The sequence below is a fragment of the Candoia aspera genome, chromosome 16 (assembly GCF_035149785.1).
Source record: "Candoia aspera isolate rCanAsp1 chromosome 16, rCanAsp1.hap2, whole genome shotgun sequence".
NCBI lineage: Eukaryota > Metazoa > Chordata > Lepidosauria > Squamata > Boidae > Candoia > Candoia aspera.
Window position 1 is genome coordinate 682,316 of NC_086168.1, and position 24,820 is coordinate 707,135.

The 24,820-nt window shown below is 51.1% G+C and overlaps 1 protein-coding gene across 3 annotated transcripts in view; it reads left to right on the forward strand.

Annotated features, from left to right (window-relative positions):
• Positions 1 to 24,820, forward strand: part of RXRA (retinoid X receptor alpha) — a 105,701-nt gene that overhangs the window by 39,691 nt on the left and 41,190 nt on the right. For 2 of the 3 annotated variants that reach the window (XM_063316003.1, XM_063316005.1), the window contains exon 1: positions 12,008 to 12,047. The exons of the other annotated variant lie outside the window; for it this stretch is intronic. In XM_063316003.1, the coding sequence (XP_063172073.1) occupies positions 12,014 to 12,047 (34 nt within the window). In that variant the 5' untranslated portion in view covers positions 12,008 to 12,013. Of the gene's footprint in view, positions 1 to 12,007; positions 12,048 to 24,820 lie in introns of those variants that run through there. 3 annotated transcript variants of the gene reach the window in all.

Consider the following 24,820-nt stretch of genomic DNA (forward strand, 5'->3'; position numbering starts at 1 on the left):
GCAGGCTTTCTGACTTTTAAATTTTTTTAATTTGGTGCTGCTTTATTCTGAGCTGGCCTCTTTCACTGTGGACTTGAGATGCAAGTGCTCCAAAGAGCGTTTGTGTTTGTGCGTAAGGGTGTCAATGCAATGGTTCATAAAAGGATCTGCCAAATGCTTGATGACTGCTGCAGCACACATTGCTCCATAAATAAATGGAGGAGGAGGAAGAAAGGGAAAACTCCCTGCCCCCATCTTGCAATCTCAGTGTTGACAATCAGGGAGGAGCAGAGAGAGACCATTCCCAGCTCTTCCTGGAGCTTCTGGCATGAATGGAGACTCAGCCCTTTATGGAGGGAGCCCTGAGCGGACCTCGGTGGATCTCAGAAGCTAAGCAGGGCCTGCCCTGGCCGGCCATTGGAAGGGGGCACCTCTGAATTGCAGGGATGCAGTGGAGGAAATGTCCCAAAGAAAGCAGGATGGGGTTGCCTGGAAGGTGCAGGCAAAGTGGGACTTGCAACCGGCAGAAGAAGGAAGTAGGAAAAAGCAGCTTCTCATCTGAGATTTGGGTGGCATGGATATCTATGGTATGACAAAGCTAAGGTTAATGCAGATTTGAAAAATCTTTATGTCAGGCGGGCCATTCTTAGCGTATGGAATAAATAAATGTGCCCAAAAACAGCTTTGTGGGTTTTAGTACAAGAAGCATGTTATAAATGAGAAAGGATAAGTAAACATAAATGGTTAACTTATTGTGATGTACTAGAATTTTCTCAAGGGAATTGTAAAATAAAACCAAGAAAAGATTTGATAACAGAAGGATACACTCGTCAGTGGTTTTCTTATGTACAATTTAAGTTTAAAGTGGATAAAATATTTTATGCAAGACCCAATTCTTTATGCAAAGAACAACGCAAGACTCAATTTGAAGCTGAACTCTGTACAAATGATGAACCTGTTATTGCTGAAATGTATAAACTTTTGTTGAAATATAAGAACAAGTTGAAGAATGTATGATAAAGTGGGTTAAAAATTTTGGCTACAATATCCAAATGGATCAATGGGAAAATACGTGGTTGAAAGGATTGAACTGACATTATGTTCTAACCTTCAAGAGAATTTTTATAAAATGATGTATTGTTGGTATTTGTCACCAGAGAAATTGTCTAAAATGTATAAAGGGATATATGACAACCGCAGTGAGATTACTATATGTTCAAAAGTGGAAAAGTTCAGCACTACCCACAATAGAGGAATGGTGGGTGACGATGATGAAACTGGCCTGCCATGATACCCGTGGCCCTTGCGCTGGACAGGAGGGCACGGGATGGGCAGCCCCCGTGTGTCCCGGTTGCTGGGCAGGGCTTTGCAGAGCTGCCGTTCCCAGGTTGCATGCTTGGCTCTGCCCGCGTGAAGCCACCCCGCCTGTGTCATCCGGATGTCCCCCAGGAGCAGTGGTCCCACGCGGTGGGGCAGAGTGCCTCCTTCTGAAAGGGGCTGTTTCCCTTCCCCACTCAGCTGCCCCAAGGGACTTCCTGGAGCAAGGCAGGGGAGTGCATTCATCCTCCTCCTCCTCTGCAGATACTTGGGGACACTTTATCTAGGGTCAGGCCCACTGGATTTGCTGCTGCGGCTTCTCCCAGGGATGCCCAGAGGCCCCGGGCAGGCTTGGAGGGCACAAGCAGCCATTCCCTGGCCGGGTGACACTGACAGGGAGGGGCAGGGAGGGGACAGCAGCTCTCTGGGTGGCTGTGACCTCCTGCTGGGCATGGTGACCACTTCCCAGAGAGGCTGGCAGAGGGCGGACTGGGTCAGAGCCCAGGGCCCTGGGAAGGCTTCTCCAGAGGGCCCCCCGCCCCTGTGCTTTGGGCCAGGCACCTTTGCTGCAGGGAGGATGGCTGGCGGGCTGGGTTGCCCTGTGTGTGGGGGCCTTCCTGCCCTGGACCAGCAGCTGCCCCCTTCCAGGGAAGCCCCGCTCCTGAAACCATTTCCGCCCTCCCCAGCCAGAAGTGCCGCTCCCCTTGCCTCCTCACCCGCATCTGGAAATGGTTACTGCGGGGGCTGGCCTCAGTGCAGAGACGGCTGGGCCTCGCCTCCTGGCGCTCCTCCGTCCTGCGGGCAGACAAGGGGGGCTCCTCTGCAGGCCTGCCCAGGCGTGTGCTTGTGTGTGTGTGCATGGGATGGCAGCAAATGGGCTGCTCCTGTGCATTTCTTCCCCCATGAGCTGCTCAGAGGCGTCCTGGCGGATTTGGGCAAGTGCCTGCCTGCTTCCGCGCAACAGAGCCTAAAAAGCAGGAAGGCACCCGCTGCACGGGGACGTTCTGAGATGCACAGCATTTTTGTCACAGTCTTTCAAAGGGGCAGGGATGGTTTCCCTGTCCAGCTCCTCTTCCTGGTTGGAAGGTTTTCTAGAGACCTAACTGGGATCCTCCTCCTGGAATTCACATTCATTATTCTGGGTCTGCCCCCAAGATGGTACAAAGTTCTCTGTATGAACGTTATCGATACCTCTCTTCTCTCCATCCTCCCTTCTGCTTCCCTTTCTCGGAATGAAGCTACTGGTTTCCTCCAGTCTCTGATTTTGTTCCTCCTTATGCTCCTCTGAAGCTGGTTTGGGGTCTCGGAATCCTCCTCCGCGTGTGGTACCCAGAACTACCACGGTTCCACCCGATTCTGCCCCTTGTTGGCCACGTCCACTTCTGGGCACCACACGCGGACGTGGCCCACGAGGGGCGGAATCGGGTGGAACCGTTACACCGCCTTTCACTGTCCAACCTGCTGATCAGGGATTAGCGTTAGCCTTGGTTCATATGTTTATCTTCTGTGGCTTAGTGTGCTGGATGAATCCTCCCTGTTTGGCAAGTCTATGATTCTGTGTACTTTGCGAACCCAGAAAATGGCTTAATTCAGAAACTGGGTTAAGTGTGAGGTATGAATGCAACCTGCAGTTGCACATGAGTCTCTGGCTTTTAGTGGCCTGGGTCCCCCCAGCATCACTGGCACACTAAAGGAGTTCTGGGCACAAGAGACAGTGGCCTCTGTGAAAGGCACGGGGGGTCTGGCATTGGCCAAAATCACCCTTCTTAAAAGAATGCAGCTTTTAAAGCCCGGCATTCTTGGCTAATCTGTTGCTGCTCCTGTTAACCAAATGCGGCTGAATTTGTCCCTGCATGGAGGCACTGAGGAAGGCCACAGGATGGTGGGTGAACTGTGAGATGGACTCCTTTGACTGCGGATGATAGTTAGGGGAGAAGCAGTGGGCCCATCTCCAGCCATACGATCTAGTCTGGGGCCTGGCAAACAGGCCTTGGATCGCATCCCCCAAGTGTCCAGTGCAGATGCTTTGCCCTTCTGGCTGCTGAGTGAGGCCTGGCAGTGCTGGGGCTTAGGCACGGGAGTGGCCCATAGGCCCTGGCAGGCTGCAGGTGGGCAGAAACTAGCAGTGAAGCACCTTCCTGTTTTCCCTCTCTTGTGCCAGGAAAGCTTGTCAAATTAGATTCCTTTTTATTCCAAACAAGAAACTGGCAGCCCGTGTGTGGACAGGCTCCCCTGGGGGCGATCTCTGCCTTTGGGCCTCCCCTGTTGTTACTTGTGATTCGACGCTGGTCGATACAGGGTTCCCAGCACAGGAAGAAGGTTGGCATCGAGGGCTGTGGCCCAAACCTGCTCTTCCTGTTGTCAGCCAGTGAAGGGGCACTTTCTGGATCAAGTGGTCATCTGTCCACTCCATTCTGCTGCCCCCTCTTTGGGCAGCAGATGCCCTTGTTGGTGGGCTAGACACAGAAGCCCTTTTCTCTGTCCTGACTCACCACCATTGGATGACCCCAAACCTCCATCCCCCACTTCCTCATGCCACGCCACGCCACGTCATAGATAACTTGGTTTTCCCCACCCCACAACTCCGGTGTAGAGGAGTTTCTCCCTTTGGGGAGCATTCAGTCTGAGCTACAGCAGAAGAATGATTCCAGCAGAGGAAAGCTTCATGATGCACCCGTCGTGAGATTTGTAGCGAGGCTGGACACTCCTCTTGTTCTTTTCTGCAGCGCCTCCCCCCTTTCTGCTGTGCCCTTTGGCGGCAAGACAAGCAGAGTGGTGTGATGAAATGGCTGCGTTACACAGTTACACTCCCATGGAAGGGAGTTGCCAGATTGGCAGGGTCCTTTCTGATCCTTTTCCTTATGAACCCCAATCCGAAATTGTGGCCTTTTGCACAGCTGACTGACTTTCTCGCCAGCCCTTCTCCTGGCCAGCGGTGGCTTGAGCCCCCTCTCTGCAGTGTGGATGCCACCCCCCCAGTCCTTCTCCTGAACCTTACTGCCTTTTTTAATGCCACCGGGGAGCGGCCCCCTGAGGCCCCTCTGCCAGACCAAGAGGGAGTTTAAGAATACATGCAGTGCCCAGACCCCTTGGGACCCCTCTCCGAGGAGTTGCACAGCATGTGAGCAACTGGCTGAAATTTGGGCCACGAGTGACACACTGCGTCACTCAAGCGAGTGAATGGGAAAGGCTGCCCTGTGCTTGGGGACCCCCTAGCAGGGGGTCTGGGTCTCCACGTGGTCTCCTGCTGAGAGCAGCTTTGCTGGCCGTGAACTGGGTGGGCTTTGTTGGGGTGGCTGCCCGTGCCTGTTCCTGTGGCCGTCCACCTTGGATAGCAGCCAGCTCATCCTGCCCGGCAGAGCAGAGTCCAGCCGCTCTGGGGAGCTGGTTTCTTCTTGGCAAGGCGAAGGAGTCCAGAGTGCACAGCCGCTCCTGGCAAGGCTGTGCGGGTTCTCACACTTGGACAGGGAAGGGCAGGGTGGCTCCTCTTGGTGGCCCTCCTGGTGCCCTCTTTCCACCCGATCCCATGGGTTTCCCCAAATATTTAGTTCTCGTTTTAGCACAGAGTGAAAGTAGCAGTCTGCTTCTTTCTCTGGGTAAGCAGAAGCTGCCAACACTCTCTGCCCATCTCAAGTATCGGTGCAAGCGAGCAGGCATGGCCTCCGGTCATCATGCCAGACCCAAAGAATAAAAATAGAGCAATAAACAGGCCTGCCGGTCTCTGCTCCTAGCTAAATCTCTGCCCAGCTTTCCCCGGACTGCTTGGACCGTGCCTCATTGGGTCAGAGCTCCTGTTGTGCCTTGCCTTCCACCAGTTGTGCCCCAAACATTCCAGAATAAACAGAAAGTACCCAAACAAGGCAACTATAATGATAATCATTAGTTTCATAACAAACACAATATTTTTTTAAAAAAAGAACTCCAAAGTAAACTTATCCCCAGCTAGAGATCACAAGCAGCCTGATTATCAGAAAGCTGATTTTGACAGGGCCTTGTTTTAGGGTTTCTTTTTTTCTGGCTCACTGTGGCTTCTGGGAACTCAGGTGGCGGGGAGGTTTCTTCGCAGTGGGGCTGCAGCTCTCGCTCTGTGGAGTTGATGGACTGTTTCCTGATGGGAACTTTTGCCCCCTCTCTCCAGTCTCAGTGTCCCCCCCACATCTCTCCACCACCAGCCCAGCCACTGGCGACAGCCACTGGGGAAAGCTCCTGGTTGCAAAAATGCCTGAATGCAAGTTACTCCCTCCTTTTACGTCCCAGCTCAGAGGAGCTGTTAGAAGCAATGGGAGAAAGACCGTTTTGCTCTCCCTTCTTAGCAGCCTGAGTTGTTGTGTTGGGTTTTTGCAAATGGCCAGACAAATGTACAGGGTGTGAACTGCAAATGTGAAGAGTGGCACATTGGTATTAGTTGTTTATTTTGTGGGCATAACGCGGACTGGAGAAAGGAATGTTTGTGGTTTAGCATGGCAAGCTCAGTTTGGTGTGCTGCGTAAATCCCGTCTTTGAATGAATGTGGCCACTTCTGCTTGGCCAAAGCATCCAGAGAGCGTTGAAAAGCAGACTGATCTGTGGTGGGACCAGCAATCTTTCCTGGGGATTTTCTCCTCTGCTGCGTTGGAGTTTTCTTTCAGGGAGATCTTGGAGGCATCTGCTTGTGTGAATATGAGAGGGTTAGGCTAACTCTGCTTTCTTCCTTGACTCAGAATTTGTCAGACAGCACAACAAAATTTTGCTTTTCTTTTCTGAGATTATTTTTTGAAGGCTGATGTGTGCAGAAAGCTGGGGCATACACCTGCAATTTAAAATCAGTAATACTTGTCCAAATTTCAGATTTGTCTAGTTAAGAAGATGCTAAGCTGGTGGACATACCTTGGCCTAATTTGCTTTGCTAGCCATGGGATGGTCCTAGAGGGACCTATGCAGAGCCTTTTCAGTGCCTCCCATCTTTTTTTTTTTAAAGAACTTTGTTCCATTTCAACATATATAGTCACAATACAGCCGTGAGGGCTCTGGATATCTGGGGCTGTTCTTGGAGCTTGCCTCGCAGGAATAAATTTTTAAAGTGCAGGAAGAAATCTCTCAAGTGTTGTGCCCAGACTCTTGGTCATTACTTTTGGTGGCAGCTTCAGGGCTAAGGCTTTATAGGAGAGCCGTGTTAGCCGAGGGTGGCAAAAAATCAGAAGGAATCTAGTAGCACCTTTTCTGAGTCACAGATGTTACGAAAAGGCACCAGGTTTTGTCAGCTGCAGTTCATCGGCTACACGGAGGAGTGGCTGGGCAGGTGGAGGATTTAAATTGGGGAGAGATGGGGAAGGTGGGGGAAGAAGGGCTGGTTATGCAGATGCAGGTTACACGTGAGACAGATTACAGGCACTTTATCAGTTGCCACTATAAAGGGTTAAAAACCCATTGCATTTGTTGAGACCTTCTGAGATCGCCTGAAACCTCTGGAGGTGTACGGGAGCTCAGCTGTCCCCTGCTCAGCTCTGCGAGTAAGGTCTCTTTTTTCCAAAGTGGTGACTTTGAGACTTGCAGTGGAGCGTCTCGGAGGATGAAATGCTCTAAACTTTGCTTTCCTTTCAGTCCTGATGACAAACTGGTGTCCTTAACTCTTTTGCCCAAGACTTGTCCTGTGTAGAATCCAGAGGGGCATCGCTGGCAGATGATGGCATGTCCCACCTTGGAGGAAGAGCATGGGTAGACACCTCTAACCTTGTGTGTGAGATGGTGCTGTGGGTGTAGTTGTGGGGGCAAAGTGGACACCTTGGTTTGTTGCAGGATCTGGTTCCCCTGTTGGCATCATTGTCCTGGTATTTTTTATGTTTGTGAGAATCTTGTCTGTATGCACGTACGGGCTTGTCAACCCAGGGCAGTACGGCAGAGCCAGCAGTATGGCAGGTGATGGGTGGAATTAACCCAACCTCAGAACAAAAACAATAGTAGTGAAAATGAAATATACACCTTCAGGAACCTCAAGCCAGCTTCAAACTGGGGAAAGAGATGCATTCTAGGATGGTACTGATCACCTTCCCAAAGCTTGCTCAGGTGATGATGATTTTTGCCAGGGCCTGGCATTGTTGATGAGGGAGGTGGACAAGGCGAAGGAGTTTCAGAAATTGAGGTGCCCCCACCGAGAAGGCCAGCTGCCCTTTGCTTCCCACTTCAGGCATGGCCAGTGAAGAGGGTGGGGAAGGGCGGGGAAAGCAATGCTGCTTCAGACTCTTCCCCAGCAATGAGAGGGGACTTTGGTTGCACGACGCCCCCTCCCTGCACATTGCCATCCTCTTCCTTCTGCAAGACAGGTGCAGCTGGTGTGTCTTCGCCCGGCCAGGCAGAGGAAGACGCAATGGCGCAGCTGCACTGGGCTGATGTTGGCTCTGTGCGCATGGAGATGCAAGAGGTCATTGAGAGATCCCGGAAATGTGAGCTTGTGGCTTCTCCAAAGTCTGCTGCAGCTTCACGGGTGAAACGGCTGTTGCTTGAAGCTGCTGGCCGTTCATTTGCTAGAGCAGTTGGAGAGAGGACATTGTGCTTCCCTTCAGCCTTTGAGCTTGCTCAAGAGGTTTTGTGCTGATGATTCAGGGTCTTCTCAGCTCTACAAAGTGGCTCTTGAGAGGCTGTGAAAAATACCAAAGACCGTTATCCTGTTTGTTTTCTCTTCTCTTCCCATCAGCCTGGCAAGAGGCAGAAGGAGGTTGCAGGCCGACTGAGCGGGGAATGGCGTTCTCCCCTTTCTCCCCTGCAGCTTCCTCTGCAGAACCCTGCAGCGCCTTCTTTGCCTTCACCTTCCCTGGGTTTGGGCCCCTCATTCCCAGCCCTGAGAAGCCCTGTTGGGTTGGAATGAATTCTGCCCCAATCCCAGGGCAAAGCAAGTACACTGAGTCCCTGCAAGCCCTTTGGGGAGGACTGCCAGATTCCCATGAAAACACAGCACAGGCACTTTCTGCACCTCTGCAGGCATTCAGTGCTTGTCCAGAATTTTCAGCCAGGGTCTGGAACTTTGTCTGCGTAGCCCACCACAGACGTTGCAGTCCGGGGTAGGCAACACGATTAAGACACGTCTGAAGAGCGGCTTCACTGCAGGAGCTTAGGAAAGGATGGTGTGGAGGGAAATCCAAATAGGGTGCCTCACAGATGGGTGGCTGGAGTGTAACCAGTTCCAGATCTCATGCAGTGCATGTAGTTCGGCCCATACCAACTTCCTTAGCGGAGCTGGGGAGCCACATTCAACATGGTGGACAGCAAGCGATGCTGCTTTCCTTTAAATGGTTGCCGATTTCTCCTGTCACCTGGTGAGCATTAGAAAGACAAACAAACACGCTGCCTTTGACCTGGACATCGTTCTGCAAAGTCAACAAGCATGGCGCCAGAGGCAAGTGCTAAACTGGGAGGGCATGAGAAAGAAGGGGGGGTAGCAGACCCTTCCTGAGATGGAGGGCGGGCCCTCCCACGAGGATTGGGGTCTGGTGTCTGCTTCGGTTAGAGACTGACCATGAGCACAGCACCCCTCTTACCTGGCAGGTAAATGCAGTGCCAAGAGAGTGAGGGACAGTAGTTATTTGTAAAAGAGCTTTTGCTGCTGCTGCTCAGAGAAAATGGTTCTGCAGCGTTGGCCCCCGTTGCTTGCAGCCGACAACTGTCTTGGGATTTTAAAACTGTTGGTTTGTTTCTTTGTAAGGTTTTCATGAATTTGGCAGGGAAGTTTTTATTTTCTGAGAAAATCCAAAAAGATCAGAGAATCATAGAACATTTCTAGTAACATTAATTATTTATATGAGTTTTGGTATCCTGTTGTGCTAGTTCAGAAATTGCTCATGGCAGTTTATGAAACACATTTAAAGCAAAAAGAATGCGCCCACACTTGCAGGAGAAATACAGCAGCAGCAACACACAATGAGATGTGCAGATTGCGCGGGTGGGGGAGAGCCAGCAGGGGAGAAATGCCTACAGCCAAGGCAGAGTTCGTTCTTCCAGCACCGGGGACCTGTGGTTTGGGAAGACCAGAGCTGTCGTGAAAGGAAGAAAGAAAGATCAGGCCTATTTTCCAAGTATAATTTGGTGCCTAAGGAATCCAGATCTTGTCCCAAGAAAAGAGCGCACAGTGGGTTGTGTTGTTTTTCCTCCTGCACCTGAATCTGGTTCTGCTCTTTGTGGGGCGGGGAAGAGGCCCCCCCTTGACTTCTGAGGTTTGAGAAACAATTTCCCACACACTCATAAGCATCTTTTCATAATAAAGCTGAACTTTATTCTCTGTTTTTAAGAAAACAGAATCTTAGGCAGTTCTTATATTTCTTATAAAACATTCCCTGTTGATCCCGCGGAGAGGAAATTGGAAGATCCCGCCTAGATTCCTGTTTCCTGCCTACCCTGCTTCTTGGGGAGGCTTACAAGGTGCTTGCTGATGTCTCACTTCAAAGGGAGTCCTGAGATTAAAGGGAATTACCTGGGTTGTTCCACCGGCCGCAAGCCTCAGAATTTGCGTTCCTGGAAGGGCAGCTACCTGACCTGCTTCCCCAAGAACAGCAGCTGCACCCGCCCAGGAGACGCCCATTTCTGCTTGTTGGGTTGAGGGATTTCTTTCACAGAAGGCGGGAAACCGGTTTAGAGTCACTTGGTGGGGCTCAGAGGGATGGGGAGGGCTGCCATTTCCTGCCGGCTGTTCTTGGAAGATCACCAGTTGTGGGGAAGACAGATAGGAAAGCTAGGCTGAAATGGGGGTGGCCTCTCTCTCCCCCCCCCCCCAACTATGTGCCCAAAGATGTCAACATTTCCCCCCAGTGGTTCCATGCAGCCAGGGGAAGCGCTGAACCAGATGCTGGCCTCTTCCTAGCCCTCCTGTCCTTGTCTCCATTCCAGGAAATGTTTGACCTTCTTTCCCTTGAAATGTCCTTGAGGGTGGCCTGTCTAATGGCTGGGTTGGCACAGCCTGCCTGGCTTAATAACTACCGTTCTGTGTTCACGTGGTGGGTTCTGCTCCAACAGGGAGACCCTGTAATGGCTTAACCTGGCCTTCTTCACAGAGCATACTAAAAGTGGCTGGGTTTTAACAGCCAGACCAGCCACCAGCCAGTTGCCCCCCCCCCCAGGCTAGCAGTTTCACACCCTTTCATTTCCTGGTTTTGATCCACTTTGCTTTCCATCTGCGGGGAACATTTCTGTGCATGAGCTCTGCCATGCAGGCTGCAAAGACAAGTGCAGCCGCATCTAGTGCAGGCAGGGGCAGTCTCAGCTGTCTGCTCAGAGTAGTGCCGGGTAAGTCTGGGTGCATGGGGTAAGACGAGCAAACACCTCTTGCCAATACTGCATGAGTTTGGTGCATTTCTGGTGCTGTAAGCACAATCACTCTTAAGCCGAACTCAGCCATGCAGGTGTCTTGGCCAAAGCGGCTTGGGGTTGTTGACTTCTGCAACTGTTTTTTGGGCCTCTCAGTCTAATCCTTTGCCCCAAAATTTCCAGACAGTCCCCAGTTAAGAGCTGGCCCTGCTCGGGTCCAAAGCCTGGCTGAGCCTACATTGACCAAGGTTGGTCTCAAGAACTTGTGGGCAGAATATTGGAGGCTGGTCTTTTCTACTCTCCATCCTGGCCCTTCTCAGTCAGGGTCAGAGGCCCATCGTGCATTCATGATGCTGATTTCAGGGAGAGGGCCTTTCTGGCTGCCCAGTGCCCATAGCATCCTTCTTCCCTGACTTCTCCACCCAGATTTTTTCTTAAAAGATGCTGCTATTCTCTTGGCATGAAATTGGCTTTGAAATGTCTCCCCCGCCCCCCAAATTTAGCTAGTTAGGATAACGCTGTGCAGTCTGGATGCATTTAATTTCACTCTGTACACATTTTATTGTATAAACATGTACAGTGTATTTGGTTTTCCACCCAGTTGCCCTTGGGACATCATCATCTGCCTGTGTTTCTCTGAGTTTGGCCTGAAAGAGCCCAATCTGGTGAGTGTGCCGTTGCTGGCCAGAGCTCACCCACCCTGAAGCTTCTCTTCCTGCTCCAAACAGACTCCTTTGGGGGGTTGCTCTTCCCCAGAGGGACGGGCAGGCGCCTCGTCTTTACGGGCACACTTACTGGAGGACATGTGGCACTGCGTGTTTCAATGACAAATAATGTTACCTGCGATCTGGGTTTCATGTGTGTATGTGTGTGATGTTTTTAACGTATTTCTGAAAGATATTTTTGAAATCTATAAACCTGGAGTCCCAATCATTTTAGCAGAGGGGGCAGATTTGGACTTTTAAGAGTATTTGGAGGCACTGCCACAACATGCTGCTGGGGAGGATGTGGCCAGTCAAAGGTCACCTATTTCCAAGAAGGCAAACTGATGAAATGGTTCCTGCGACCCCTGAAATGCTGCCAGTTTCATGGCGCATTATGCAGTGTTGCACAAGACTTAACTACACTGTTGCCTCCTTTGCTAAAATGTATACCTTGAGATAAGCCACATGTTATCGCCATGAAAGCCTCTGGCAATTTCTGCTTCTGCTTTCAAGGTTTTGTTCCTTAATTCTGCTCTTCCCCAGACCGGAGCGTTTGCCACAGCTCTTGCCCCGTGCACCTGTCCCTCGATCTTGCTTCTCGCTGGCAGGATGCCCAGCAAGCCCCTCTTCCTTCCCCTTGCTGAGATGATGTGTTGCTGTCTCTGAGCTCCTGAAAGATTCGCGCAGGGGAGACCCATCCAGTCGCAAGGGCTTCATCCAGCCCTCAACATAAAAGGGCGGTGATGCGGTGGGTGACTGGAAAGGCCTTCGGTGCAGGTGTGTCTGGCGATTTGGGGGGAAGCGTGCTCCGACGGCAGGTGAGGGCAACAACAGGAGAAATGGGTTGGTGCGTGCTGTTGTGTTTCGGGTTTCTTCTGAATGTTATTTTTCTGGAACAGAAAGTCCAAAAGAGAAAGGCAGACGCTTTTGACGCTCACAGGCAGGAATATTTTTCATTCTATGTGCTGCACCCTGGCTTGTTCTGCAAAGAGCATCTACAGTAGTTTACTTTTTAAGTTGCTCAGGTCTAGGACTGTAATCAGCTCACTAAAGTAAGCTCGTTTCCCAACCGCACACCCTCTGGGTCTGTTAACTCACAGATAGAAAACGTTTGCCCTTTTCTTAGTGGTGCGATTGGGCTGGGGACTCAGGAGTGGAGGAGCCACATTTGCTGCGAGTGCCCGATGTGCTAAACCAGCCTGCAGCTGTTTCAATTCTAAATTCAGTTCTGTTGTTGTTTCTTTTTGTAGCTGGTCTTGAATACAGGAACAAGCCTGGACAACAGGATGCTTCATACACACTCAAAATAGACCCCCCTCTTGTCCCTGAGCAAAGAATCTCCCTTCTCTTTCCAGCCCCAAATCAGGGTTCGACTCACGAATGTTTCTCCAAGGCAGAAGCTTTTGCAAGCTGCAGCTCACTTTCTCAGAGGCACAGAGGGCTAGAATGATGCAGGGTGTAATGGGGGGAGGAGCTGGGGGGAGAGGAGGGGAGACAGGGTGGTTTTGCAGATGCAGGTTAGACACGAGGCAATTATAAGCATTTCATCAATAATAATCATAATGTGTTAATGTTTCAGCTTCCAGCAACATACTTCCTAAAAGTGCCAAAGCAAGAATCCTTCTCCGTCCACTGCAACTGTATGGAATGCTGAAAGTTTTGATGCTGCTGAAAATGGAGGCTCCGCTGAGCTGTAATGCTTAACATCCATCCGTTGCATCCCCTCCACTCCTTTGTCTTGGCATTTGGGAGGGGGGTAGGAATGTGGGAGCACGATCTTTCTTTCTCTTCCGAGCTGGCTTCCAATCAGTTTCACTGCAAGTCTCTCTTTGTGCGCTCCTTGGCATGGATGTAAAAAATGACCTTGGCAGAAATCAGCAAGTTTAGTTTTCATGGTGCTGGTGCTGGTGCGGCTCTGGGGGCCTCCCGACTCATGGGGGTGGGGCACTGGGGAGGCCGGAAGAGAGAGAGAGGGGCTGCTGCTCGGCCTGCCTCTGCCTCTGCCGCCCTCGCCCGCCCCAGCTGCCGAGAGTGGAATGGCATGGCTGGGTGGAGGTGGGAGGCCGATGTTAGACCCCGCTGGAGGGTGGGCTTCACCAGTCCCCTGGAGAGAGGGATGTGCAGGCAGGCAGCATTACGTGCTCTGCAGCTGGCCCGCCTGCCTCAGGGCTCTTGCTGCAAATCACTGCCTTCATCTCTCACCCCTGGTGGGACTAGCGTGGGGTGCTCTAGTGGGACTGCCCATGGAGAGGCCTGGGGGCCACAGGATTTGGCTGAGTTTGGGGCTGGATTTCTGGTGGGACCCCAGCATTAGGTCACTGTGTGGCTTACCGGTAGGGCTCTGGACCCGGTTCAAAATTCCTGCATGTTTCAGGCAACACTTGTGAGGGGAGAATTTGCCTGTCCTGTCTGGACTACTAGAGAGGAACTGTTGTGGGTTCCTCCTTGTGGTAAGGAATGTGGGATGTGGACCAGGTGACAGGCCTTCTTGGGGGTGACCCCACTTTTTGGAGTGCCCTCCCCTTGGAGGTATGGATGGCCCCAACCCTGCTGCTGTTTGCAAGCAAGTTAAAAGTGATCTGTTTGATTGTGGTTTTGGCCCTTAGTTGTCTGAGGCACCTTCTTTAGTGTTTTTATTTTATTTATGGGTAGGGAATGGTATCACATGGCTTATCTTGGTACCTGCCCAGACCCCATTGAGATATATATATTGGAAAATAAATGAATCAATAAATAAAATATTCAGGAAACAAGTTTAGGGCTACCTAAACAAGCTGCAGGAATCTGGATAACCATTAGATGGCAGTCAAAAGTTAGATTTCTGTTTCTCTTTGCTGCCATCTAATGGGTGTTCAAAATCCTGCAGCCAAGATATGGTTGCCCTAACCAAGTTTCCAAGAGCTCTTCTCAACTTTCTGGCTGGATGTGGTTGGGTAGTTTGTGGTTCAGCATGTTTTGAGAACTGAGCTGCTGTCTTTGCACATTGTATGAAGCATGTCATCAGTTTAAGGCATAATTGGTTTGGACATCACGTGTTACCTGATTCATGTTATTGATTTGTTAACTCACGTTTAGGACTTGACATGTTGTGTGAACCCAGCCCTCACTGCTACCCATAAGGCTTGTCCCTGGTGCTGGTTACTGCCTTGATCTTTGTTCCACTGATGCTGGACTTCACTCATTGGGCTTAGCAACATGGTGGGGTGGAGACAACCCCCGATTCCCACTCAGGAACCTCTCCTGGATGCCCAAAATTGGGTGGGAGAGCTAGTTCTGAGGCTGAAACAAAATTAAATAAAATTCAAGACTATGATGATAGGTAGAGAAAGTGTAGACTCTTGTGCCACAGGCAGCAGTCCTTGTTGACAGGAAAGGCAGTACCCGTTCATTTTCGCACAAAGCCCAGTTTTGTCCCAAATGTGCTCACCCTCTTCTGTGCAAGGGACAATCTCTGATCTAGGGGCACTTTGCAAACAAGCAGCACGTCGCCCCCAACTCTCAGCTAGGGGGGCCAGCAGAGGGCTGGTACATAATGGAATGAAGGAGAGAGAAATGAGAATGTAAAAGTAAAATGTAAAAGTAACTGAAAAACCGTTAGAAGATTTGTTTCCCAGCAGAGTGAATGAAAAGGGGATGGAAAGTGCTTAGAGTTCTGTAAAAGAGCCGTAGAAATGTGTGGGGTTACTTTGTGTATGAACTATGAAAAAGGGATGCTTGGTGGAATGAGGAAGGCAGAGGGGGTGTGGAAGAGAAAATACAAATGAAAGAGAAGGAATATAGAAATAAAAACTGTTTTGGAAGTTGGGTAAAAGGACAAACAAGGAGCCTTCAGCAAAGGAACAGAATTAAGAATAAAAGCAATGAAATGATTGGGGTGAAATGGAAGTGAGGGAGGGCTAGAAGGAATATTTTGGAGATCAGTTTGGAAATGGATAGTGAAAGGTCATAGAGTGGAATTGAAATGAATGCTGTAAAAGTTAGCACCCCCAAAACTTTTATGAAAACGAGATCCCACATGCTGTGAGAATTTTCAAACATGGTAAGGTTGCAGGCCTAGATGGTGAACCTTTTCTGCATTTTGCATAATGCTGCTTACCCAGAAGAAACAATGTGGTGGCTATGTTTGCTGGTAGGTTAGAGAAATGGGCTGGAAGTAACAGAATAATACTGTACAGAAATAAAATGCACACGCATAGGGTGGTGATACTTGGGTTGGCAATGGTACTCAGAGGAAGATTATAGCGAAGAAGCTGCTGGTTGGATGATTCAGAGTGAGCAAGGACAGCAAAGCAGTCTAAGGTGGTGGCAGCAAGACATCTAATTTCCAGATCAGGGGGATAACAGTTCCACCCTTTGGCTTCAGGCAAAGCCCAGCTGGCATGGCCAGTCCAGTTCTGGGACCTGCCCCTGAAGGAGGATTTGGGCAACCGGAGCAGGTACGGAACAGGGCAGTCGAGAACTAATCCAAGCCGAGTCTGACAAGGAGAGGGGAAGGGGATGAGCCATATTTCCCTTGGAAGAGGCTGCTCTTGGGGTTTCTGACGCAAAGGATGGATCAGAAAGAATTGCTGAGTGAATTTGGAAAAACCGCTGTTAAGACATCCATCATTTGCCCTTTGGTTCCTCGCCATTTCCAAGAAGGCGGTCATCCTTGTTCTTTGTTGTTCCTGAGGGGAATCAGGAGCTCTGTTGCAGGAACCCTGACTGCCACTCATGGGGGGGGGACCTTCCTAACTGGGCAGTGACGCCCCTGATCGAAAGAGGAGTCGGTCCGCTTGTGCCAGAGGCAGCGGCTTCAGTCTGGAGTCTGTCCCTATGTGAGGGGCGGGCGGGGGGGGTGAGGATTCTCCGTTGTGCCGATCAACAGGAAGGGTTGTGGAGCCAGGAGGAAATGCATCTTGGTGCGGCCCGGCGGATGCTTTCTGCTTTGCGCACCTTTCCCTTTCCTTGTTCATCCTTACGGAAATGGCATCCAGCCCGCCTCCTTTTTCAAGAAAGGCAGTGAGATCCTTGCAGCTGCTCTCCCGCTGCTCGCAAGAGTCAAATTGCAGGATCCAGAGATAGCCAGACGGGCTGTTATTACCCAGGGAGAAGCTGCAAAAAACCAGCTCGGCTTTCTTGCCAGGCGGCTGGCAGCTCACCTCTGGCTTACCGCATCGCGAGGGCCAGCTCTGCCCATCCTCTTCCCGTCTCTCCTCGCATGTCCCGGTTCTTTCATCAAACAAATTGGTTGGTGGTTGCATCCCAAGTAGGATCATTATTCGCTCCCTAGACCAAAATTGCTGCCCCTCACCGGGTGAATCAACCAGTGTGGCTTTTCCTGCCCGTGCTCAGCCCAGCCCTTTCCTGTTCCTCGCAAGATCTCCCGGGCTGGGCGGCACACGGGGCTTGCGGGTCCAGCTCCTCCAGACCCCCCTCCCTTCCGGGACCCCCCAGTCTTGTGGCAGTGGCAGCCAGAGCTCTCCCCCCTCGACACTTTGGGGTGAACCTCTTGCACCATGTGAACAACCATGGCTGCCTCCCAGTGTGACACACGTGCCTTATTACCTGTGCGTTTTTGTTCTTTGTACAAAATGCCACGTTTGCAATAATATTCCTTTTTTAAACCTTAGATATCCTTATTTCTAAGGATGGCCAAAATGCTTGGAACGCTAAAGGGTAACACCCTGCACCTGCTTTGTAAATGTTAGCAAACTGTAAGCAAAGCAAACACAACAGTTAGGAAAAGAGTTGAGAGGAACATGAACCACGTTCGGCAGGTTTTGCAAATGCAGCCTCCGGGTCTGAATGGGCTCTGTGTTTTTGTGTGAGCTCAGCCAGTTAGAACCATGTTTACTCCTCTCCCTCCCACCCTCCCCTGCTCCAGCAGGGAAGTTGCTCTGAGCCGCCCCTTTCCTGGGTTTGCCCCCCACTTGTGGGCCTTCCCCCACCCTGAGCAGGGAAGGCTCTTCCCCCAGCTGCTCTTCCCTGATGCTCGGCGCTCCCGGGGCTGTTCCTGTAGGCGGTGGGACAGTGGTGGCTTAATGGCACATGCTTGTGCAATTAAGCATGAGGCCCCATTGTCAAAGCTTTCAATTATGTTTGGGGGAAAGAGGAAAGAAGAAGAAAATCCAGGCGTCTCAGAACAGGTCTAGCGACCAAACTCACTGGGTAGAGCTGCAGTGGACTGGGGTGGGGGGTGGGGAGAAGCCACGCGGGAGTCCCTTGTGAAGGGGGGAGAGGCTCTCCAGAAGGTTGAGCTGGTTTTCTTGGCAAAGCAGAACACCCCCCTGCCTCCGTCTCTGAGATATCCTCCACAAGGAGGCTCACTTGGTTAGCCTAGGACGCGGCCTCCCTCTTCTTCCAGGGGCCCAAAGAGAGATCCGGTCCCAGCCACAGTCGCCCTGCACTCCTCTGCCCCGGCTGCTCTTCGTCGTCTTGCTCCCACTGCTGACCAAGCATGCCTGGCCCGGCCCTTTGGGAGGCAGCTGCTGGCCAGATGAGTCCATCTTCCCCAGGTCTCATGAGGAAACTGCCATGCGTGGCCTTGGGAAGGAAGCCTCACATGGCCAGCAGCTGCCTTGAGAAGGGCTGGGCCATGCCAGGGCCTGCAATGGCCATAACTTCGGGGACCGGTCGTGAGTCCCTTCATTCGGCACCATTGTAACTTCAAATGGTCACTAAACGAACGGTCATAAGTCGCGGACTACCTGTACACACAGCCCTTGGCTGCCTCACCACCAACTAAGGGGAACTTCACCCGAATTCTCTTGTCTTCCGAAAGGAGTTAAAAAAAGAAATGCCACCTCGTCAAACGGAAAGGGAAGTGGCAGAATGCAGGAGAAATTCTCTCTCCAGCTCTAGCATTGAAACCAGGGCAGAGATTTTCTGTTCTCGGTCAACTTTCTTGCAATTTGAGTCCTGAGCCTTGCGATTGAGCCCAGAGCAGGAGTGCTGGGGCTGAATAAAAGCAAGGGCGGTTAGAGGGGGCAAATAGAGAGAGGCTCATTCCCCTTTCTCATTGCTCTCCAGGCTCTTTCGCCCAGTGGAGCTGACCAACTTCGCATGAGCCTGGTGGACTTATTGGCACAAGCACAGCAGGGGACTTGAGCTGTTGGCATCGGGTCTGGCATTTAACCAGAGTGCCGCCTCCCAGGCCTGATCAAGGGGGGAGTCTGTAAAAAATGGCTCAGGAAGGTCTGGTGTTACCCCACTGGACTCCGCGTTCCTGAGGCTGCAGCAGAAAAGGGGCATTGGGGACCCACCTGGGAAACCTGGGGTCTTCTGGATCCAAGGACTTTCTGTTCCTCTTAGCCAAAATGCCCGTGGCCAGTGAAAGGATCCCCCCACCCCAGGAAAGAAAGCTGCCTTCCTGGGTTAGAGCTGGTGTTCCTCTGTCAGGTAGTCTCTCCCTTCCATGCCACCAAGGATCATTTTGCCCAAGTCCTGGGAAGGCTGCAAGGGGGAGCCAGATGGAAGAGTTGCAAACCTGGGGGTGGGGGTGGGGGAGAAAAGGGAGAGGAAGAGAGTTCTCAGCATGCACAGAAGGGGGAGAAGGGGTGTAGCACCTACTCCTCCACTCCCCTTTAGGGGTCTAGGAAGTTCAGCCTCCCAGAAGGAAGTGGGCCAGAAGTTTTCAAACACTAGGACAACCACTGGGCTGCTGCGTTTTCCTTTCCTGTGGAGGGAGGCCTCTTCCTGCTTCAGCTGCAGGTCCTTTTGGCGGGGGTGGCGGGTGGGGGTGGAGTGGGCAACTGACTGTCCTTCCAGGCTTGAAAAAGTCCTCCATGGCCCTGGCAGTTAGTCACATAACGGGCTTGGAACAGACCCAGATTATCTGAAGGTGTTTTGTTTGAAGGGACACTTCATTTCAGAAATATTTTAGAACTCATCTGTGCAACTTCAGTATTTCCCCTTCATTTTAGAGGTTCCAGCTGGTGACAAAGTGGTTTAAGTTTTGAGGTTAAATGGTTTAGATCTTGCTTCTTCCCTGTCTCCCGCCCTTTCCCTTCTTGGTTCTGTCTGGCAGCATCTGCAGCCCACCCTTAGTGTGAGCAATCTGTGGTCTGACTTAATTTATTTATGTCAGAGTGTCATTCGGTTGGTGTGCACTGCCGTCAGTGTCTACTGTCGTCGTGTTGATACTTAGCATTTTAGAACTTGCTGTGTCGAGGGGGATGTTTTGCTTAGACACCTCTGGCATTTCAACTTTTATGGTAGGCTGTCACAAGTGTGTACGGAGTTGATTGTGTATACATTTAAGTAATGGACAATGATGCCCCCAAACCAACCCTCGCGAGGCCACATCCTCACGCAGACATTGGAACTGTGTCCTTGTTTCCCGCACGTCGGTTGTGGTGTTGGTGGGACAAGTTTGTTGGGTTAAGTTCTACCACTTGACCCTCCTGTCTCCTGGGCGAATTCTTCTCACTTGGATTTTTAAAAAGCGGTTGACAGTTTTGAAACCAGACAAGAGAGGCGGACGCCCCCCCTTCCAAAGAGGCGCGCTTCCGTCCCCCTGCGTCACAAAAAACAGACAGGAGTTTTCCTGCCACATCTGAAAGCGGGAGCCTTGCTGGAATTCTTGTGCTGTGGCCTTAAGCTTTCTCCGGATAAGTACTGTGAATCTGAGCTCTCGCATTCCTGGTCCTGGGATGAACCTTCCCCAGTTTAGACCGCTTCCCCACGGCCACTGCGGCTCTGCCTGCCCGCATCCTTCTCAAGACCTACTGCGTCCTGGCTAGAAAAAGGCTGGGGGCTCTCGCTGGAGGCTCAGAGTGCTGATGTGCTCTGGAGCAAAATGCAGAATGTGTGACTTTGTGGCAAGAATTTCTGCAGCTCAAAGAGCGTTAACGTTGGGCTGCTGGTTCCCACGGGAGGAACTTGAGGAAAATCCAGGTCAAGGAATCTCTCTGCTCAGTTTTGCTAACTCTCTGGACATTGCCTCCAGACCACCAACCTTGCAGCTGTGATTAAAGGACCTTGCTCCTTCCTAATTAGGCCGGGAGCCAAGAGAGGGAGGGAGAGGGTAGAACGAAATATCCTTTGGGTTCAGGGGTGACGGTCCAATCCATTCCAAGCAGCTTCCTTGCATAAAAGGGATGAGCAGAGAGGAGGGGAAAGGAGGAAAATGTCCAAACAGCTGGGAAGAAAATAAAGCATAATTTTTCTCACATGGAATGGAATGGAGCTGGGGTGGAGTAAGAGGAGAAAGAAAATATTTGTAAGGCCAGATCTGTGCTCACCTGGGATATAGTTCTAATGGTAAATGTGGTAGCTCAGAAGTTCCCAGGTTTATTGGTGGTGATGAAGGTGTTACGGTCATCTTCTCATAGAGTAGATCATGGGTGCAAGAAATAAATGGGCCAAAAATGTCAGGTGTTTTTGATATCTTGTGGCCTTTAAGAATAAAAAATGAGTAGCTTAAGCTTTTCAGGTACTTGAGGAACCCAGCTCACCTCTTGAAATGCCCACTCCACCTCTCAGTTGGGTTCGGATCTGGGCCACTCTGGGAGATTGTGCCCTGCTGGAATAGATTGCAAATCTGAAGGCTGTCCTGGTCTGGATGCCTGTTTCTGCCTACCAAGCAGCTTGTGTGTTTCTCTGAAGTAGGAGACAATGCTCCCTCCTTAGTGGATCCTCTGTTTTCAGGGACGGGTAGACCAGCCATTACTGCTTGTCCCATCGCTGTTCTTCAGCCTTCAGCTTGAAGGGACCTATGGAAGAGACCTACACCTCCTCCTCTGCCTGTCCGAAGCATCTGGCCATGTGCAGGCTTCAAGATGTCCCTGCCTCCTCCCCTCCAACAAAATGCATGTTTTGCTATCTCTCTAAGATCTGAAGAGGTAGCCCCATTCTGTGATCAGTGAGCTGTTTTAGGAAAAAGCATTGCTTGATAATTGATTATGGACCTACGTGGTTTCTTTGGTGGCTATTCTGGCACTATAAATGGGGTGGGACTCAGGTAAAGTAGCTTGTTGGAATTCCTCAAATGAATCCTTGGACCAAGTTCCTGATGTGTTGCTCGGTGATTTCAGACATTAGACCCAAACAATTTTAGTGGGTAGGACAAAAGGAGTAAGTTCTGAGATTGCCCCATTACCTTGGCTGTCCTTGTGAAGAGCTCCTGTTCTTCAGAAGAAAGGGTTTTGCTCCAATGCGCCAAGTTAGCATTTTGTGATGGGGGGGGGGGACATTTTGCAGAAAAGTAGATTCAAAAGGGATGCTGCAAGAGCAGCAAGCGGAAGCTGGGTTCAACCTGTGTGCTGACCAAGGTTAAACTGGGTTTGGAGAGTTCAGCGTTTGGTCTCTGCTCCCCCTGCTGAACCCTTTCCCAAAAGAACTGATGCCGCTTCTCCCCCTCTTGAGGTCTCCCCTCAAAGCCAGGTTAAGAGGGGTGAACACACACGGGACCAGGACTGAGGCCTCGGAGAGGGAGAGGAGCCGGAGAGCAGCTCCCCTGCCTCCCAGAGCGCGAGACCCAGCGGAGGAGTTCAGGTGATCGGAAGGCCGATTCCGTGAAATTGAGAAACCGTGTTCCAGCAGGATGGGCGGGGCGGGGCAGTGACGGGGGGCGGAGGCTTCCCTTTGATGGGTGTGTTGCGCAGAGGCCAGGCAGCCTTCTACCCCTGGCACTTCAGTCCTGCCGGGTGCGGGCTGCTGGTGCTCCTTTCCGGCCTTGGGACACTCTAGTTCAATTCTGCAGGGAGGGAAGGTGATGGAAACACTGGCTTTATCGTTCTCAGTTTATTCATTTTTTTGTCCCTGAAACCAAGCGCCATAATTCCGTGTCTGTGAAAAAGGCAAAAAATGTTCTAACATTTATGAGGTCCTGTAGGGGAAGGTTGAACATTTAGGGAAAATCAGCAAAACATTACTTGGTTACTAACTTGAAACTATAGGGAAATGGGTGATCATCCGCACTGTGAACAAATTGAGAATGAAACATAAGGCAACAAAAAGGAAATGCTGCCTAGAGACACCCCTCCTGGCGCTCTACCAAAAAGCTCAGTTCCAGCTCCCTTTGGTTGGAGCCGGTGGGAATTCTGGTTTCGCCACGCCTGAAGCCTTGACGTTCGTTCAGGCAGGTTGGAGCGAATCCCCCCAAACCCTGTTGAGGAAGTGCAGGATGGGTGCAAGATCCCACAGCTGGAAAACAACCGTTGGAACCCAGAGATTGGCACGGGCCAAGGTGCTAAAGGTCCAGGGAGCGGCCATGCTCCTGGATGGGCAGTGGTTTGCTCTGGGGTGGCTGTCCTCAGTCAGTGCTGGAGACATAGGGCGAGGGAGAGAGTGAAAGAGTGGGTAGAGCTAACCCCGGGCCTGTGCTATGCTGTTGTTTCTGGATGCTCATTTTTTGTAAATTGTGTTACTGTTTTTGTCTTTTAACCTACTATATGCTGCCTAGAGTCACTTGCTGTGATATATATATTGAATGAATGAATGAATGAATGAATGAATACCATAGGAAGCTTTTATCCTGAAAAAGACAGCTACGAGGGCTGTGTGTGCTTCAGGAAAAGTGCTTTAGCCAAGCAGAACTTGGTTAAAGTAGCCCGACTTTTCTGAGGCTTCCCCGTCAGCCTGGAGGAAGGGGCTGCGGTGGCAGTCGCAGGTGCTGGAGATAGATAGGTGTGTCAGGTGGGAAGAGCTACATGGCCAGGCTCGGGCACAGCGAGGGTTACCCACTCAGCCTTATCCACTCTCGAGCGCTGATCGTCCTTGCAAAGCCGAGGAAGGAGAACTTCCTAGAAAAAGCGCACCTCCTCACAGGCTCGATCCCGTCCTCTGTCCAGCTGCCTCTGATTGTTCAGGGCTCCCTCAGAATAACGAAGGCGCTGGATGTGGCGAAGTTGCTGGGCCATCTTGGAGTTTTCCTTCCTACAGCACCGCTCCTCTCTCACCCTCCCGCTGAATTTTAAAAAACCTGCCTCAGAAAGGTTCCCTCCTCTGCCTGTTTTCAGCCTCAGCAAACAGACCTTGTACTTTATTCTGACTGCAAACTGCCCCGCTTGCTGAACCCTTTCCAATTTTTCTCTTTGATCAAAGTTCAGCACCTCCCCACGGGCAATTACACCACTTCCAATCAGAGTGCCGTTACTTGCAATTCCAAGGCTGAAACCCGCAGACTGGGCTGGGGCCTCCCCTCCCACGTGGTCTAGCCTGGGAACTTCTCGCCATCCCGGCGGGATGGAGGTCTCCAGAGCAAGGCCATTTCCAGGGTGTCCCACAGGTGTGGCAGCTGCACAGTCACCACTGGAACAGCGTTGTGGTTGAGGTTCAGCTTTCCTCCTTATTTCTCGCTACTGCCGACATTTCTGTAAAGTTGGCTTGAGGAAGAGCCACAAATAGTTTCAACTGGATTTCTTGGCATATCTTAATTTTACCTACTTTCATTCTATCATTAGCTTTTATCGCCATTTACAGGGTGAAAAAAAAAAGACCATTTGGGGCTCCGCATATTCAGGTGGTTCACGTGAAACAGGAACCCAAAATTGTAAAGAATCCCAGCTTGTTGCTCTCAAGAAGCCCACTTCTCTGCACGTGGTGGGTCATTCCTGCTTGTCTTCTGAAGACCCCGGGAAACTTCCAGAGCTGGGTTGGCTTAGCCTTGGATCTCCTTCCAAACCCAGCAAAAACCGTGCTTCAGATTCTGCCTTCTTCAGAGGAAGGGAAGCCAGGAATGCTGGTCTGGATGCAACATTAAACAAACCAGCTCTGAAAGTTAGGCTGCCCACTGGCAGAAGTAACCAAGTGGGATTCTTGGAGAGCCTGCAGACTCCTTGTGCTAGGAGGGAGGTTGAGCAAGAATGATTAAGGGACTACAAGGCCCATAAAGAGAGGTTGAAGGAACTGGGGCTGTTTAATTGTATGAAGAAAAGGCCAAGGGGGTTATGATAGAAAAAGTGCCATGCCAAAAACATCAGGATCTGCTCTCTGGCTCCAGGGTGCAGAAACTGGAAGAAGGATTTGCTTACAGGAATGTAAACACTGTTTGGATGTTAGAAAATAATGTCAAGCAGTGGGAAAGTGGAGCCACTGACCCAGAGCAGAAGCCCATTTGCCGGGGATGCTTCAGTTTGGAGTCTTGCATCGAACAGACATTGTTCTGGATGGCCTCAGGGGTCCCTTCCAACTCTAGGATTTCATAATTCCCTGAACTAGGGCTTGATCCCAGGTCTTCCATGCTTAATTTATGAAATAAAGTTGCCCAAAATGTAAGCCGCTGTTGAGAAGGGTACTCATGCAGGCCAGATCCTGTCATAAACTAGTTTTTACCATTAAGAAGCAAAAAAGAAGCCACTCTGTTTTGAGCCCAACATCTGGGGAGAAAGGCTGCGTCTCTCCTGCAGATGGGCAGCGGCAGCTTCTTTGGGGTCTTGGCTGCTGAGGCAGGACGTTGCCATCGGTCAGAAAGGGAAGCTGCCTCTGGTCCAATGCTCTCCATCAGCAGAGGGGTGGTTGGAAGAGCAAGACTTGGGACCCTGGTTTTGCTAGCGGGGGGGGGGGCGCACATTGGTGCCTGGACTCAGCAAGCACCACTTAGAAAACAGGCTTGCAGTTGACATTGT